At 39.2% G+C, this 13,858-nt stretch overlaps 1 protein-coding gene across 6 annotated transcripts in view; it reads left to right on the top strand.

The window, feature by feature from the left end:
- SLC25A51 (solute carrier family 25 member 51) overlaps nucleotides 1-12,544 on the top strand; it is a 29,331-nt gene extending 16,787 nt beyond the window's left edge. For 5 of the 6 annotated variants that reach the window (XM_021100847.1, XM_021100927.1, XM_021100800.1 and 2 more), the window contains one exon: nucleotides 8,049-12,544. In XM_021100847.1, coding sequence (XP_020956506.1) covers nucleotides 8,090-8,983 — 894 coding nt within the window. In that variant the 5' untranslated portion in view covers nucleotides 8,049-8,089 and the 3' untranslated portion in view covers nucleotides 8,984-12,544. 6 annotated transcript variants of the gene reach the window in all.

Genomic DNA, 13,858 nt, shown 5'->3' with positions numbered 1-13,858 from the left:
TGTAAGTCCTTCACATCCTTGGCCAGGTTTATTCCTAAGTATTTTGTTTTGGTGGGTATGATTTTAAAAGATACTGTTTTTTTTTTAATTCCCTTTTTGATATTTCACTGTTAAATATATAAGTGTAAGGAAATGCAATTAATTTTTGTATGTTAATCTGGTATTCTGCTGCCTTGCTGAATTTAACAGTTCTAGTAATTTTTGTGTGGAATCTTCAGGGTTTTCTTTTTTTTTTTTTTTTTTTGTCTTTTTGCTATTTCTTGGGCCGCTCCCGCGGCATATGGAGGTTCCCGGGCTAGGGGTCGAATCGGAGCTGTAGCCACTGGCCTACGCCAGAGCCACAGCAACGCGGGATCCGAGCCGCGTCTGCAACCTACACCACAGCTCACGGCAACGCCGGATCGTTAACCCACTGAGCAAGGGCAGGGATCGAACCTGCAACCTCATGGTTCCTAGTCGGATTCGTTAACCACTGCGCCACGACGGGAACTCCAGGGTTTTCTATATATAGTATCGTCATATGCACATAATAACAATTTTACCTCTTCCCTTCCAGTTTGGATACTTTTTAATTCTTTTTCTTGTCTTAGTGCTGTGACTAGGACTTTTCAACACTATGTATAGAAGAGGTGAGAGTGGACATCTTGTTCTGGATTTTAGCAGAAAGGCTTTCAGCTTTTCACTATTGAGTGTTGGCTGTGGGTTTGTTATAGATAACTTTTATTTTCTTATTTTTATTTTTTAAAAAATTTTAGTAGATTGCTTTTATTTTTTAATATTTTTTGTCTTTTTAGGGCTGCACCCACAGCTTATGGAGGTTCCCAGGCTAGGGGTCTAATTGGAGCTGTCGCTGCCAGCCTACTCCACAGCCACAGCAATGCGGGATCCTTAACCCACTGAGCAGAGCCAGGGATTGAACCTTTGTCCTCATGGATGCTAGTCAGGTTCGTTAACCGCTGGGCCACAATGGGAACCCCTAATAGATAGCTTTTATTATGTTGAGATGTATTCCCTCTCTACCCACTTTGGTAAGAATTTTTTATCATGAATGGATATTGAATTTTGTCAATTGCTTTTTCTGCATCTATTGAGATAATCATTTGGTTTTTGTCTTGTCTTTTATTTGGTATATCACATTGATTTGTGTGTGTTGAACCATTCTTGTGAACTTGGAATGAATCCCACCTGGTCATGGTCTTTGATCTTTTCATTTTTTATTTTTTTTGTCTTTCTGCCTTTTCTAGGGCCGCTCCTGCAGCATATGGAGGTTCCCAGGCTAGGAGTCGAATCGGAGCTGTAGCTGCCAGCCTATGCCAGAGCCACAGCAATGCGGGATCCAAGCCGCATCTGCAACCTACACTACAGCTCACGGCAACGCCAGATCCTTAACCCACTGAGCGAGGCCAGGGATTGAACCCGCAACCTCATGGTTCCTAGTCGGATTTGTTAACCACTGTGCCACGATGGGAACTCCAGATCTTTTTATGTTTTAATGGATTTGGATTGCTAATATTTTGTCGAGAATTTTTACATCTGTATTCAAAGATATTGGCCTGTAATTTTCTTTTTTGCTGGTGTCTTTGTCTAATTTTGGTATCAGGGTGATGGTGGTTTCATAGGATGTTGTATTTTCATTGTCATTTGTCTCAAGGGGTTTTTTAATTTCCTCTCGATTTCTTCATTGACCCTTTGCATTTATAGTAGTAAGTTTTTATCTCTTTTCGGTGGTTGATTTCTAGTTTTCATGCTGTGTGGACAGAAAAGATGACATCTATACTCTTAAATTTGTTGAGGCTTGTTTTGTGCCCTAGTATGTGGTCAGTCCTAGAGAATGTTCCATGTGCACTTGAAAAGAATGTGTATTCTGTTTTTTTTTGTATGTAATGTCATGGAGATGTTAATTAAGTCTAACTGTTCCGTTTTATCATTTAGGATCTTGGTTGTCTATTTCTTTTTTTTTTTTTTCTTTTCTTTTTCTTTTTTTTTTTTTTTTTGGTCTTTTTAGGACCACACCTGCAGCATATGGAAGTCCTCAGGCTAAGGGTCAAATCAGAGCTGCAGCAACTGACCTATGCTACAGCCACAGCAACTTGGGATCCAAACCTCATCTGCAGTCTATACCATAGCTTGTGGCAGCACCAGCTTCTTAACCCACTGAGTGAGGCCAGGGATTAAACCTGCATCATCATGGCTACTACTAGTCAGATTTGTTAGCACTGAGCCATAATGGGAACTCTTCAGCTGCATTATTGATTTTCTCTCCGTTGATGTGAGTGAGGTGTTAAAGTCTCCTACTAGTATTGTGTTCTTGTCAGTTTCTTCCTTTATGTCTGTTAGTATTTGTTTTACGTATTTATGTATTATGTTTTATGTATTGTATATGCTTCTGTATTAGGTGTAGAAGTATATGTTGACAAATGTAAAATCCTCTTATATTGATCTTTTTATTATTATATAGTGTCCTTCTTTATCTTTCTTTAGGGCCTTTGCTTTGAAGTTTATTTTGTCTGACATGAGTATTGCAGCCACCACTTTGTCATTTCTTTCTGCATGAAATATCTTTTTCCATCCCCTCACTTTCAATGTGTGTCCTTTGCCCTAAAGTGGGTCTCGTATAGGCAGCATATTGTAGGCTCTGTGTTTTTTATCCATTTTGCTATTTTATGTCTTTTGATCTGAGCATTTAGTCTATTAAAATTTAAGGTAATTATTGGTATGTATTTATTGCCATTTTAAACCTTGATTTCCCACTGATTTTATATTTCTTTCTCTTTGTTTTTCCTTTTGTGATTTGATGATTTTCTTTTGTTTTATGCCTATGTTCTCTTCTTTTTGGTTTTTGTGAAACTTTTGTATGTTTCTGATTTGTGGTTACTCTGTTTTTCAAGTATGTTGATCCCTTCCTGTGTCTTCTTGCTTTAGACAGTCATATAGACTCACATTCTAGGGGAAAATAATCTACATTTTCTTACTCTCCTCCCCCAGATTTTATGACTTTGATAGCCTCTTTTACATACTCAGGTTCATCCTTCTGCTGTTCAATGTGGTTGTCATCACTTTTCATAGGAATTTTTGATTCCTTTTAAAAAATCTATGAATTAAAAGAATTTTTAATTCTTAAAAAAAATAATTACATGATATCCCAATTGTGATTTTCCCTTTCCTATAGATAAGACCTTTCAATATTTCCTTTAGGATAGCTTTAGTATGCTGTACTATTTTAGTTTTTGCTTGTCTGAGAAAACTCTTTATCTTGTCTGAGAAATTCTTTATCTCTTCTTCTATTCAAAATGATAATCTTTCTGGATAGAGTATCCTCGGTTGCAAATTTTTCCCTTTCTTCTTTGAATATATCTTGACACTCTCTTCTGCAATATTTCTGTAGAAAAATCAGCTTATAGTCTTACATTAATTCCTTTGTAATTAAATCTCTGTTTTCTTTTGTTGCTTTATCTTTAACTTTTGCTGTTTTTATTATAATATGTCTTGGTGTAGGTCTCTTAGGGGCCCTCTGTGCTTCCTCTACTTGGATATCTGTTTCCTTCTTCAGCCATAATCTCTTCCAATATATTTTTGATCCCCCTTTTCTCTTTCTCCCCACCTGGAATCCCTATTATGCATAGATTGGCATGCTATATATTATCCCAAAGGTCTCTTATATTGCTTTCATCTTTTTTTTTTTTTGGTCTTTTTGTCTTTTTAGGGCCGCACCCACAGCATATGGAGGTTCCCAGGCTAGGGGTCGAATCAGAGCTGTAGCTGCCGGCTGATGCCAGAGCCACAGCCATGCCAGATCCGAGCTGCATCTGTGACCTACACCACAGCTCACAGTAACGCTGATCCTAACCCACTGAACGAGGCCAGGGATCGAACCGGCAACCTCATTGTTCCTGCTGCACCATGACAGGAACTCCCAACTTTCATCTTTTTTTCATTTGGCTTTCTGTCTGCTGTCCCGATGAGGTGATTTCCAGTATTCTATCTTCCAGGTCACTTGTTCTTTTGCATTATTCATTCTGCTATTCATTGCCTTTAGCTCAGCAGATGAGTTTTGTAATTTTTCTTGGTTCCTCTTCATAGTTGTTAGTTACTTTTTACAGTACTCTGCATTTCTGTCTAGCTTTTCTTAGTTCCTTAACTATTTTTATTTTCTCCTTTTTGAAATCAGTGTCTATTAGACTGAAGAGGATAGTTTTCATTGTTCCTTCTTTCAGGGGAATTCTCTTTATCTTTTAACTGGGAGTGGGATAAAAGACCACTTCATTTTACTTATGTTTTTCTTATTCTGAGTTTAGGAGAAGCATTTTTGTGTATTTTGGGCTCAGAGGGCTGTTTATACAAGGGAATGCCCCTTTGTAGCTTGTGTGGATTTAATATTTTTGGTGCAAAAGGCTGTTTTTAGTATGGATGCCTGTTGTCTCTTTCTTCATTGTGTGTAGGCTGTTACCCTTTGACAGTGGACGTGCAAACGCAGTCCTGGAGTTCTTGGCGATGGTGTGCACCCAGAGCAAGTGGTGGGAGTGGAGGCAGCTCACGACCACTCCTGGACTCCATGAAGGTGGTGATGAGTGTTTGCAACTGCTCCTGGAGTGCATGAGGGTGGCAGCAGACCATCTCCAGCTTTTGAAAATAGAGTAGATTGAGATAAATTCAACCTGAAAAATACTGAAAAGGAAAATATAGCATTATTATGAAATTTGAAAATATAAACTACTTACTTTGCCTTTTTTTATGTATACTGATAAAACACAGGATTGTGTCATTGTCAATAAAAGTATTCTTTATTTGTTTTCGGCAACACAATTAAAAAAAGGACTCACTGCTATCTAAGTCTTCATTAACACCATTAAAAATTCACAATATGTTGAACCTTAAATACTCCTTTATTTTTAATAATTACATGATATCCCATCAGTTGGCTACATCATCATTTATGCAGTGAGTCCCTTATTGCAGGTTTAAACTTTTTTTTTTTTTAACTTTTTAGGGCCTCACCTGGGGTGTATGGAAGTTCCCAGGCTAGGGGTCGAATCAGAGCTGTAGCTGCTGGCCTATGCCACAGCAACACTAGACTCGAGCCCCCTCTGTGACCTACACTGAAGCTTGCAGCAAAGCCAGATGCTTAACACAACTGAGCAAGGCCAGGGATCAAACCCGCATCCTTGTGGATACTAGTCGGGTTCTTAACCCACTGAGCTACAACAGGAACTCCATGTTTAATTTTTACTCTGTATTTCTGTTAAGGGTATAGTTGTAATTGTCCTGTAGTTACTTCTTTGTGAACATCTTTTGGTACTACTGATTTTCCTAGGCTATATTTCTAAAGGGAAAATTAGGGTTGTGTATGTGTCTAGTGCATATTTTATGTTACATATCCGTGGCTCCTGCACATAGAAATTCCTCAGGAACTAATGCTTTCTGATTCTGTACCTCTCACAGTGATGACATTTCTCTTTAACTTCTTTTGTCCTGAATGCTTAGCAGTTTACAGCAGTGTAGGGAGGAAAAAACATAAGGAACCTGGTTTGGTTTTTGTCATAGGTCAAAGACCTAGATAGTTTATCGGACCTTTTGTTTTTAATTTATTTACAGTTGAAACCTTTATGTATCTTTTCTCTGTGTGTGTGTGTGTGTGATTTAAAAAAAAAAACTCGTAAGGCTTACCGTCTTAACCAGTTTTTAAGTGTAAGTTCAATAACTTTAGGTGTATTTACATTGTTATTAAACAGATCTCCAGAAGTTTCTCATCTTGCAGAACTAAAACTAAACCCATTAAACAATAACTCTGTTCCCACCTCTCCCAGCCCTTGGTAACCGCCATTCATTGCACTCTTGTCTTGATGAATTTGACTGCTTTAGGCACCTCACTGTAAGTGAAATGATGGACTTATTTCACTTGTCCTCAAGATTCATGCATGTCGTAACATGTAACAGGATTTCCTTCCTTTTTAAGACCACATAATATTATGTCACATTTTGTTTACCTAGTCATCAGTGGACACTTGGTTTGCTTCCACCTCATGGGTTTTTGTGAACGATTTGCTCTGGACTTGGATATACAGCTGTCTCTTAGAGAACCTACAGTTAATTCTTTTGGATGTTTACCCAAAACTGGGATTGGTGATGACATCATATGGTAGTTCTATTTTTAACTTTTTGAAGACTTGCCGTTACTGTTTTCCCTCATGGTTGTGCCATTTTATATCCCCACTAACACTTGTTTTTCTTTCTTCTTTCTAATAGTAGTCATCCTGATGGGTATGAGGTTTTCATTTGCATTTCCCTAATAATGAGTGATGTTGAGCATCTTTTCCTATTCCTTTTGGCCACTTTCTATTTCTTTGGAGAAATGTCTGTTCAAGTTCTTTTCTTCTTGTTTAATTGGGTTATATATGACTGGGTAACTGGCAAGGAATGATCTTGCCATTTTAGAAAACAAGATGTATTCTAAGGGTAGGACCTGGCCTTCATTCCATTCAGTGGGCTAAGCCTGCTTATTTAGGTTTCAGATCTTTTTCAGCATGGTCTGGTTCAAGCCATGCTTTGTACCCGGGCAGCCTCCCAAAGTTACTGCCGTCTGTAGTGTTGACAGAGGGACATGAACTCTGGAGGCAGACCTTATTTAAAGATGCCAGCTCCACCAGTTACTAACCATACCTTGGAAGAAGAGTATTGGTTTCTTCATTTGTAAAACTAGGAAAATAATGTTCGCTTTATATAGTTGTTTCGAGAATTAAATATATGAAAATTGTGCATAGTCTATACCTGCAGGCCTTCCTTGTCCCTCTTCTCCCAGCTGCCATCTCACAGTGTATGTTTGCTGTTTATTGTGTTCTCACAGTATATATTTCTCATAGAAGGAATTACACTGTGGAGTGATTGTATACCTTGGCAGAGTCGTCGTCATCGTTGTCTTTTTTTAATGCTTTTTAGAGTTGCACCCACAGCATGTGGAAGTTCCCAGGCCAGGGGTTGAATCAGAGCCACAGCTGCTGGCCTGTGCCATAACCACAGCAGCTTGGGATCCAAGCCACTGTCTGTGACCTATGCCACAGCTCATGGCAGTGCCAGATTCTTAACCCACTGAGCAAGGCCAGGGATCGAACCTGCATCCTCATGGGTCGTAGTCAGATTCTTAGCGACTGAGCCATGAAGGGAACTCCCAGAGCATTCTATTAGATTGCAAGTTCCTTGCCTTTGAATCTCTAGCATGTTTCAGAGGGCCAAGTTCAAAGTAGATACTAAGTAAGTGTTAGTGAATAGAATGATGCAGTGTGTCTTGCTATTTTATTTCTTATGAGAGGGCTTTGAATCTGTTTCAGAAGGATAATAGTATGTACTGTTATGTGGTATAGGCATTATGTATGAACTGATCCAGAGATTCTCACATTTTTTTGGTCTCAGAACCCTGTTAAACTTAAAAAATTTTGTGGGCCTCAAAGAGCTTTTAATTGTATGCGTTAATATTCATGGTCTTAGAAATTTAACAAAATTTAAATATTAATTCACTTTAATAATAAACCCATTAGTGTTAACATAACACCTTTTCATGAAAAATAATTATCCCCTCCAAAAATTAATGAGTATGTGTTACAGTTTTGTTGGTTTTTTTAATGTCTGCCTTAAAAGATAGGTGGAAGAATTCCCTTGTCACACAATGTGATAAGGATCTGGCATTGTCACTGCAGCAGCTTGTGTTGTAGGTTTGATTCCTCACCTGGGACCTTCCCCTGTGAGTGTTGTCAAAAAAATTTTTTATAAGGTAGGTGGAGTCTCATATGTCTCTGTATTTGGTCTGTTGTGATAAATTGTTTTGGTTGGAGTGTATGCAAAAAATCCAGCCTTACGTAGGTATGTAGTTAGAAAAGGGAGGATCTCCTGGACCTTTGAAAGGGCCTCAGAGCCCTCTAAAAATGCTTCAGCAACTACTGATCGAGTCTGAAAGGAAAAATGTAAGAGTCCAGAAACTGGAGGAAGGATTAGGGGGAAATGTCATATGTTTAGCACTGTATATAAAGGTTTACCTGTTGTCATTTTACTGTTTGTAGGTTAAAAAAATCCTTCATGAAGAAGAAAGATCTTAAGCAACATGATGGATTCAGAAGCTCATGAAAAGAGGCCACCGATCCTAACATCCTCAAAGCAAGATATATCACCACATATTGCAAATGTTAGTGAAATGAAGCATTATTTGTGTGGCTGCTGTGCAGCTTTCAACAATGTAGCAATCACATTTCCCATTCAGAAGGTCCTCTTTCGGCAGCAGCTGTATGGAATCAAAACCCGGGATGCAGTACTTCAGTTGAGGAGGGATGGATTTCGAAACTTGTACCGAGGAATCCTTCCCCCATTAATGCAGAAGACAACTACGCTGGCACTTATGTTTGGTCTCTATGAGGATTTATCTTGCCTCCTCCGTAAGCATAGCAGTACCCCTGAGTTTGCAACCCGTAGCATGGCAGCAGTACTTGCAGGGACAACAGAAGCAATTTTCACTCCATTGGAAAGGGTTCAAACCTTGCTTCAAGACCACAAGCATCATGACAAATTTACAAACACTTATCAGGCTTTCAAAGCACTGAAATGCCATGGAATTAGAGAGTATTATCGAGGCTTGGTTCCTGTTCTTTTTCGTAATGGATTCAGCAATGTTCTTTTTTTTGGCCTTCGCGGTCCCATCAAGGAGCACCTGCCTACGGCGACGACTCACAGTGCTCATTTGGTCAATGATTTTATTTGCGGAGGTCTGCTGGGTGCCATGCTGGGCATCTTGTTTTTTCCAGTTAATGTTGTAAAAACTCGTATGCAGTCTCAGATTGGTGGGGAATTTCAGTCTTTCCCCAAGGTTTTCCAAAAAATCTGGCTGGAACGGGACAGGAAACTGACAAATCTTTTCCGAGGTGCGCATCTGAATTACCATCGCTCCCTCATCTCTTGGGGCATAATTAATGCGACTTACGAGTTCTTGTTAAAGATTATATGAAAGAAATCAGTTAAGTGCCATTTGTCAACTGAATAGACCTAACAAGAATGCAGTTTGGCCTTGTTCATAATTGGCCAAGCACAAGTTGGTGTCCTAAGTCCAGGGCACAATGAATTATGGGCAAAGCTGTTTTCCTTAAGCACCAACAAATTCAGAATAAAAGTTTCAGTAGGAAAACTTAAGGGTTTTTTTTTTTTTTTAAAAGGCAGAATTCTGTTTATATTTTTTAAATCATTATCTGAGAATTTTAGGCTAATTGCCTGGTTAATAGCTGTCTATCTAACAGCTTGATGGCTTTTGACAAGGAAACTAACAGCCAAGATATGATTCTTTTTTCCAAAATCTTCTGTGATGAAACATCAGTGGCCATAACCAGCCAGAGAAAAGGCTCTAAGGGTTCCATGAATTCTCAGGCTTATTCCTGTTACTCCACTTCTTGCTTCTCTGCTCTTAGGAGGAGTTGCAAAAGATAGTTTTTGTTAAGCATATATGTGGTAGGACAAAGGAGCAGAATAGAGACGAAAAGCAGCTTGTTATATGTATGCTTTTTGTGATAAATTGCTTGTATTCATTTTGAAACTAAGCACCTGTGGGGATGGTCATTATCCAGACTATTTCTCTTTAGACACAGTAGACTCCTGCAGCTAATGACATCTCCTGTTTTGCTTTCTAGGGTTGAAAGTTTTCTCTCTATTTCTGAATGTGACTTGAAACCTTTCCGAAATATTTTTATATGAGCTTCACTTATTTCATTGCCAAAAGATGGGGACTTAAATTTTGTTAACGATGTTTCTTCCCATTAAGAAGTTTCATATTACAGGTACCCCTCCTTTCCCAGAGTTTCCTTTGTGCCATTTCACCTTTACAAAAGACCTACATTAGAACCCGTTTTCCCTAACCAAAAGACATCTGAAGAGGATTGTTTGTACAAAGAAAGGTGATTGCTTCTTCAGTCTCTGCCATTGCAGCTTACAAAAGTTTCCACAGGACTATGGGGGAAAACCTGTAACTGTCCATCCAACTCTGTTGAGCTCAGCTTCTTGGAATTATTGTTGCCAACTTTGAAAGTTCGAGGTTTTTTTTTTTCCTTTGAATAGTAGTTTGTCACATTTAAGTATCCTGTACTCCTGAAACTCCTTTAAAACAACAACAGAAATGCTTCCATAAAATTTATTTTGGAAGCCTATTAATGGACCTCAGATTTTTTTCCTGGTGTCTTAGTATTCCAGGTAAGGGAAAAAACTCAGGCTAGCTTTTGTCTCACAGCGTTAGCTGTATTTTTTTATTTTACTCTTGGAAATAGAGACTTCTGTTAGGATTTTTAGATTTGGAGAACCTAATTTTACCATTTTACCATTTAAACACTAAGACGGTTTGAGAGGATAAGACCTACATAAAGATATTTGAAAGGTTAGTTGTAAATCCTAGACGTTGGTGATGGCTGCAATAGCACACTTAGCTCTTACCTAACAGACAAACACTTACTTTGAAAGGAATGAGATTTTGAAATATTTTTTTCCAAGTAAGGCAGAATGAGTCACACACCAATTCGAGTCACTAGTACAACATACGAGACATCCTAGAAAAGCATTTATCAATCTTTTAAAAATCCACATCTGTAAATATTATATAGTGAAGATTTCTTTCCAGCATCTGACATGGGGCAGAGCACGTAGGTTTCTTATTATGTCTTTTATTGTTCTGGGTAACTGCATGTGAATATGTGCACATGCTGACCAAAATAAAATCAGGGTCTCAGTTGGCAGTTTACTCAGTTTCTGGACAGGTAGTCCAAAAAAGATGTTTACCTCTCAGTGCAGCGTGGCTGGCCAAATGCCGTCAACATCTCCTCCTGGCTGTCATGGATTAGGAGGCACTGTCCAGCGTTTGCCAGGTGGTAGCGAAGGGGGGTAGTTTTACGAAGGTTCTGTTTGATGGTGTTTTGCTGGAAATGGCAGTTTGTTCTAGAAACCACGGTGCAGATGTAAGGATTTGAGAAAACAATCTAACACCAAATAAATGTGTGGCATCCTTTGGCCTTGTGAATAGAGTCAGGACTGAGTGGCAGAGACACTGTGGTGCCTGACCCCCTTGTTCACATGTGTGTCTCCTGTCATGGGCATGTCTGGGTGCTCAACTTGTGGTGAGTGTTAGCCTGGAGTCATGCCCTGACCCTGGGAGTGGACTCCACTGGCTTTTGGTTCCACAGGGCTTTCTTTTGTCTATACACTCCATATAGGTGATAGAAATCTTAAGTTCTAAAGCACTTTTGTGACATACTCTCAGTGAAGTGAGAATTTGAAGGATGCTTTGGTTTCTGCTGTCTCAAACATGTGGCATTTAAAAACAATAAATATTTTTAATGGTTTTTAACTCATAATATTTTTGGATTTCTTTGTCACTTTTTACAGTTTTGAAGACCAAACAGCAGATACATTACCAAGGATGGTTTTGTGTTGTCCAGTAGGTTTCTTAAATTTGACAAAAAACAAACAAAAAACTCAGTAGAACTTGTGGTAGCCAACAGCTTTGTCTCAACTTTAAGTCAAAATGTGTTATTAGTAAGAGATTCTAACTATTGTTTTTTACCCTCTGTGAACTAGTATGGTAATAATTTTGAAAAGGCAAACAAAATTGAGTAACTTTATCTGAAAAGCTTTAAAAGTGGCCTTTCTGTTACACGTGTGGCACAGACAGCTGGTAAGTGCAGGGCACTTCTGGTCTTGCTTCCTATGCTTCATGTCTGATGCTGCCAGAAATAGGGATTCTATATTCAACATACTTAGAGTGGTATGAGCCTTAGGACTGCACCACAGAGTAAACACAACCTCTATATGGTGGTAAATGTTTGTGTCTTTGTTTCATTTGTGATTGGAGACAAAGTTGATGTTTTTGTCTCCGTAGTCAGTATCCATCTTTATGGCTGATTATATAATCTTCTGCTCTACATGGTGAACTGTGCAATAAGACAGGATTGTGTAAATATAGTCATCTTTGGAGACCTGAAATTCCCTAGCTTGATTACAGTGGTGATACTCGGTTGTAAGCTGTACACACCTGTAAGAGAATAATGGGTGGTACTAGAGGGCTTCACAGCAAGCCAGTCACATTGACCAACACGGCTTCAGTGTAGATGACGTACTGTAGTGGGAGGGCTGTGCAGTCAAAATGAAGGCGAGACAAGAGATCACATTTAAAGAAAAGGTAAGCACTCAGACTTGATTTCTTTTGAAATAATCTTTGTTTTCTCATGTGCTTAAAAATGCATATCAAAGACTTGAATAGGCATTCTCCTTAAATTTGAGGATTTTTTGTTTTTAATGCTGTCTTTTTGCCTAATGTTGAATATTTGCTTGCCTAAATGGCTCCCAAATTGTGGGGGAGTCTCTACGTGTTTCCTTTTTTTAAGTTTCATTATTAAAAGTGATTAAGCACACAAAACTGTCTTTCTTTGATATTTTGAGTTTTGTGACTATATGAGCTTAAATGAAATGTTAATGTTTCAGAGTTAACGTGCTTCTTTCGGTAATTTTGTTTGGAATAAAGTTTTTTTTAAGTTCATCTACTTGGTCTTCTCTCATGGTTGGGTTACTAGCACTTTCTTCTTTGTGGTAGGTTACTCTCTCTGTCTTTTTGTTGGTAAAGCATGTAGCACACTACTTGGGCTCTTAGTGACTCCACCTGGTAACTTTGTAGGTGGAACATTCATTTATTTTGTTTGGTTAAGAGGAGTTCTATCCATGAGGACGCTGGTTCAATCCTTGGCCTTGCTCAGTGGGTTAAGGATCCGGCATTGCTGTGAGCTGTTGTGTGACAGGTCGCAGATGCAGCTCGGATCTGCATCTGCGACCTGGTGTGGTGTAGGCTGGCAGCTGTAGCTCTGATTGGATCCCTAGCCTGGGAACCTTCATATGCCGAGGGTGCAGCCCTAAAAAGACAAAAAAAAAAAAAAAAAAAAAAAAAAAAAAGTTCCATATACGTTAATTTTCTAGATAGGTTAACTGCAAAGCATTTTGTTTTTTTAAAGATTTTTCTCAATTGAAATAAACTTTTCCCTATTAAGTATACAGTGCCTTGGTAAATTCACCTTATTAGTACTTTCTGTGGTAATACTGTACCTTCAGGCACACTTAACCCTAAGCTAAATGGTCTGCGTGTTTATGCTTTTTAAGTTTTTTATATCTGTTTTGGCTTCGTACTGCTCATTTCTCTTAGGACACTGAAGTCATATTAGCTGCACTGTTGGTTTACACATCAGGGATAGTTGAAGTTGCCCGATGAGGACCACCAGACCAGGTAAGAGGGCAGTTGCCATGGAATGCTTCTTAAAATCTCCAGTTTTAGAAAGGTTTTAGAAATTCACTTTAGGAGTGAGTATTCTTGGAATTCCCATTGTGGCTCAGCAGGTTGCGAACCTGACTAGTATCCATGAGGGCGAAGGTCTATCCCTGGCGCTGCTCAGTGGGTTAAGGATTCTGGCGTTGCTGTGAGCTGTGGTCTAGGTCACAGGCATGGCTTGGATCTGGTGTTGCTGTGGCTTTTGCGTAGGCTGGCATCTGTGGCTCCAATTCAGTCCCTAGCCTGGGAACTTCCAGATGCTGCGGGTGCGGTCCTAGGAAGACAAAAAAAAAGTGAGTATCCCGAACTCTTGAATTGATTCAAAGGGGTGTTTTAAGTGTCATCCAATGACGCGTCATTGTAACCCACCTGCAGCAGTCATCAACTAGAGCGAGGGGAGTAGGGAGCACTTCTCATGGTGTGACCTGCGGGCACATGGGGAGGCGGGTGCAGCTGCAGTGCACCCCAGGCTCTGTCTCTTCCCTCTCTTTTTTTTGTCTTTTTAGGGCCACACATGCGGCATATAGGAGGTTCCCA

Source organism: Sus scrofa, chromosome 1 (assembly GCF_000003025.6).
Source record: "Sus scrofa isolate TJ Tabasco breed Duroc chromosome 1, Sscrofa11.1, whole genome shotgun sequence".
Taxonomy (NCBI): domain Eukaryota; kingdom Metazoa; phylum Chordata; class Mammalia; order Artiodactyla; family Suidae; genus Sus; species Sus scrofa.
The sequence above is the reverse complement of the archived record's forward strand: the minus strand, read 5'-3'. Positions and strand labels throughout refer to the sequence as shown.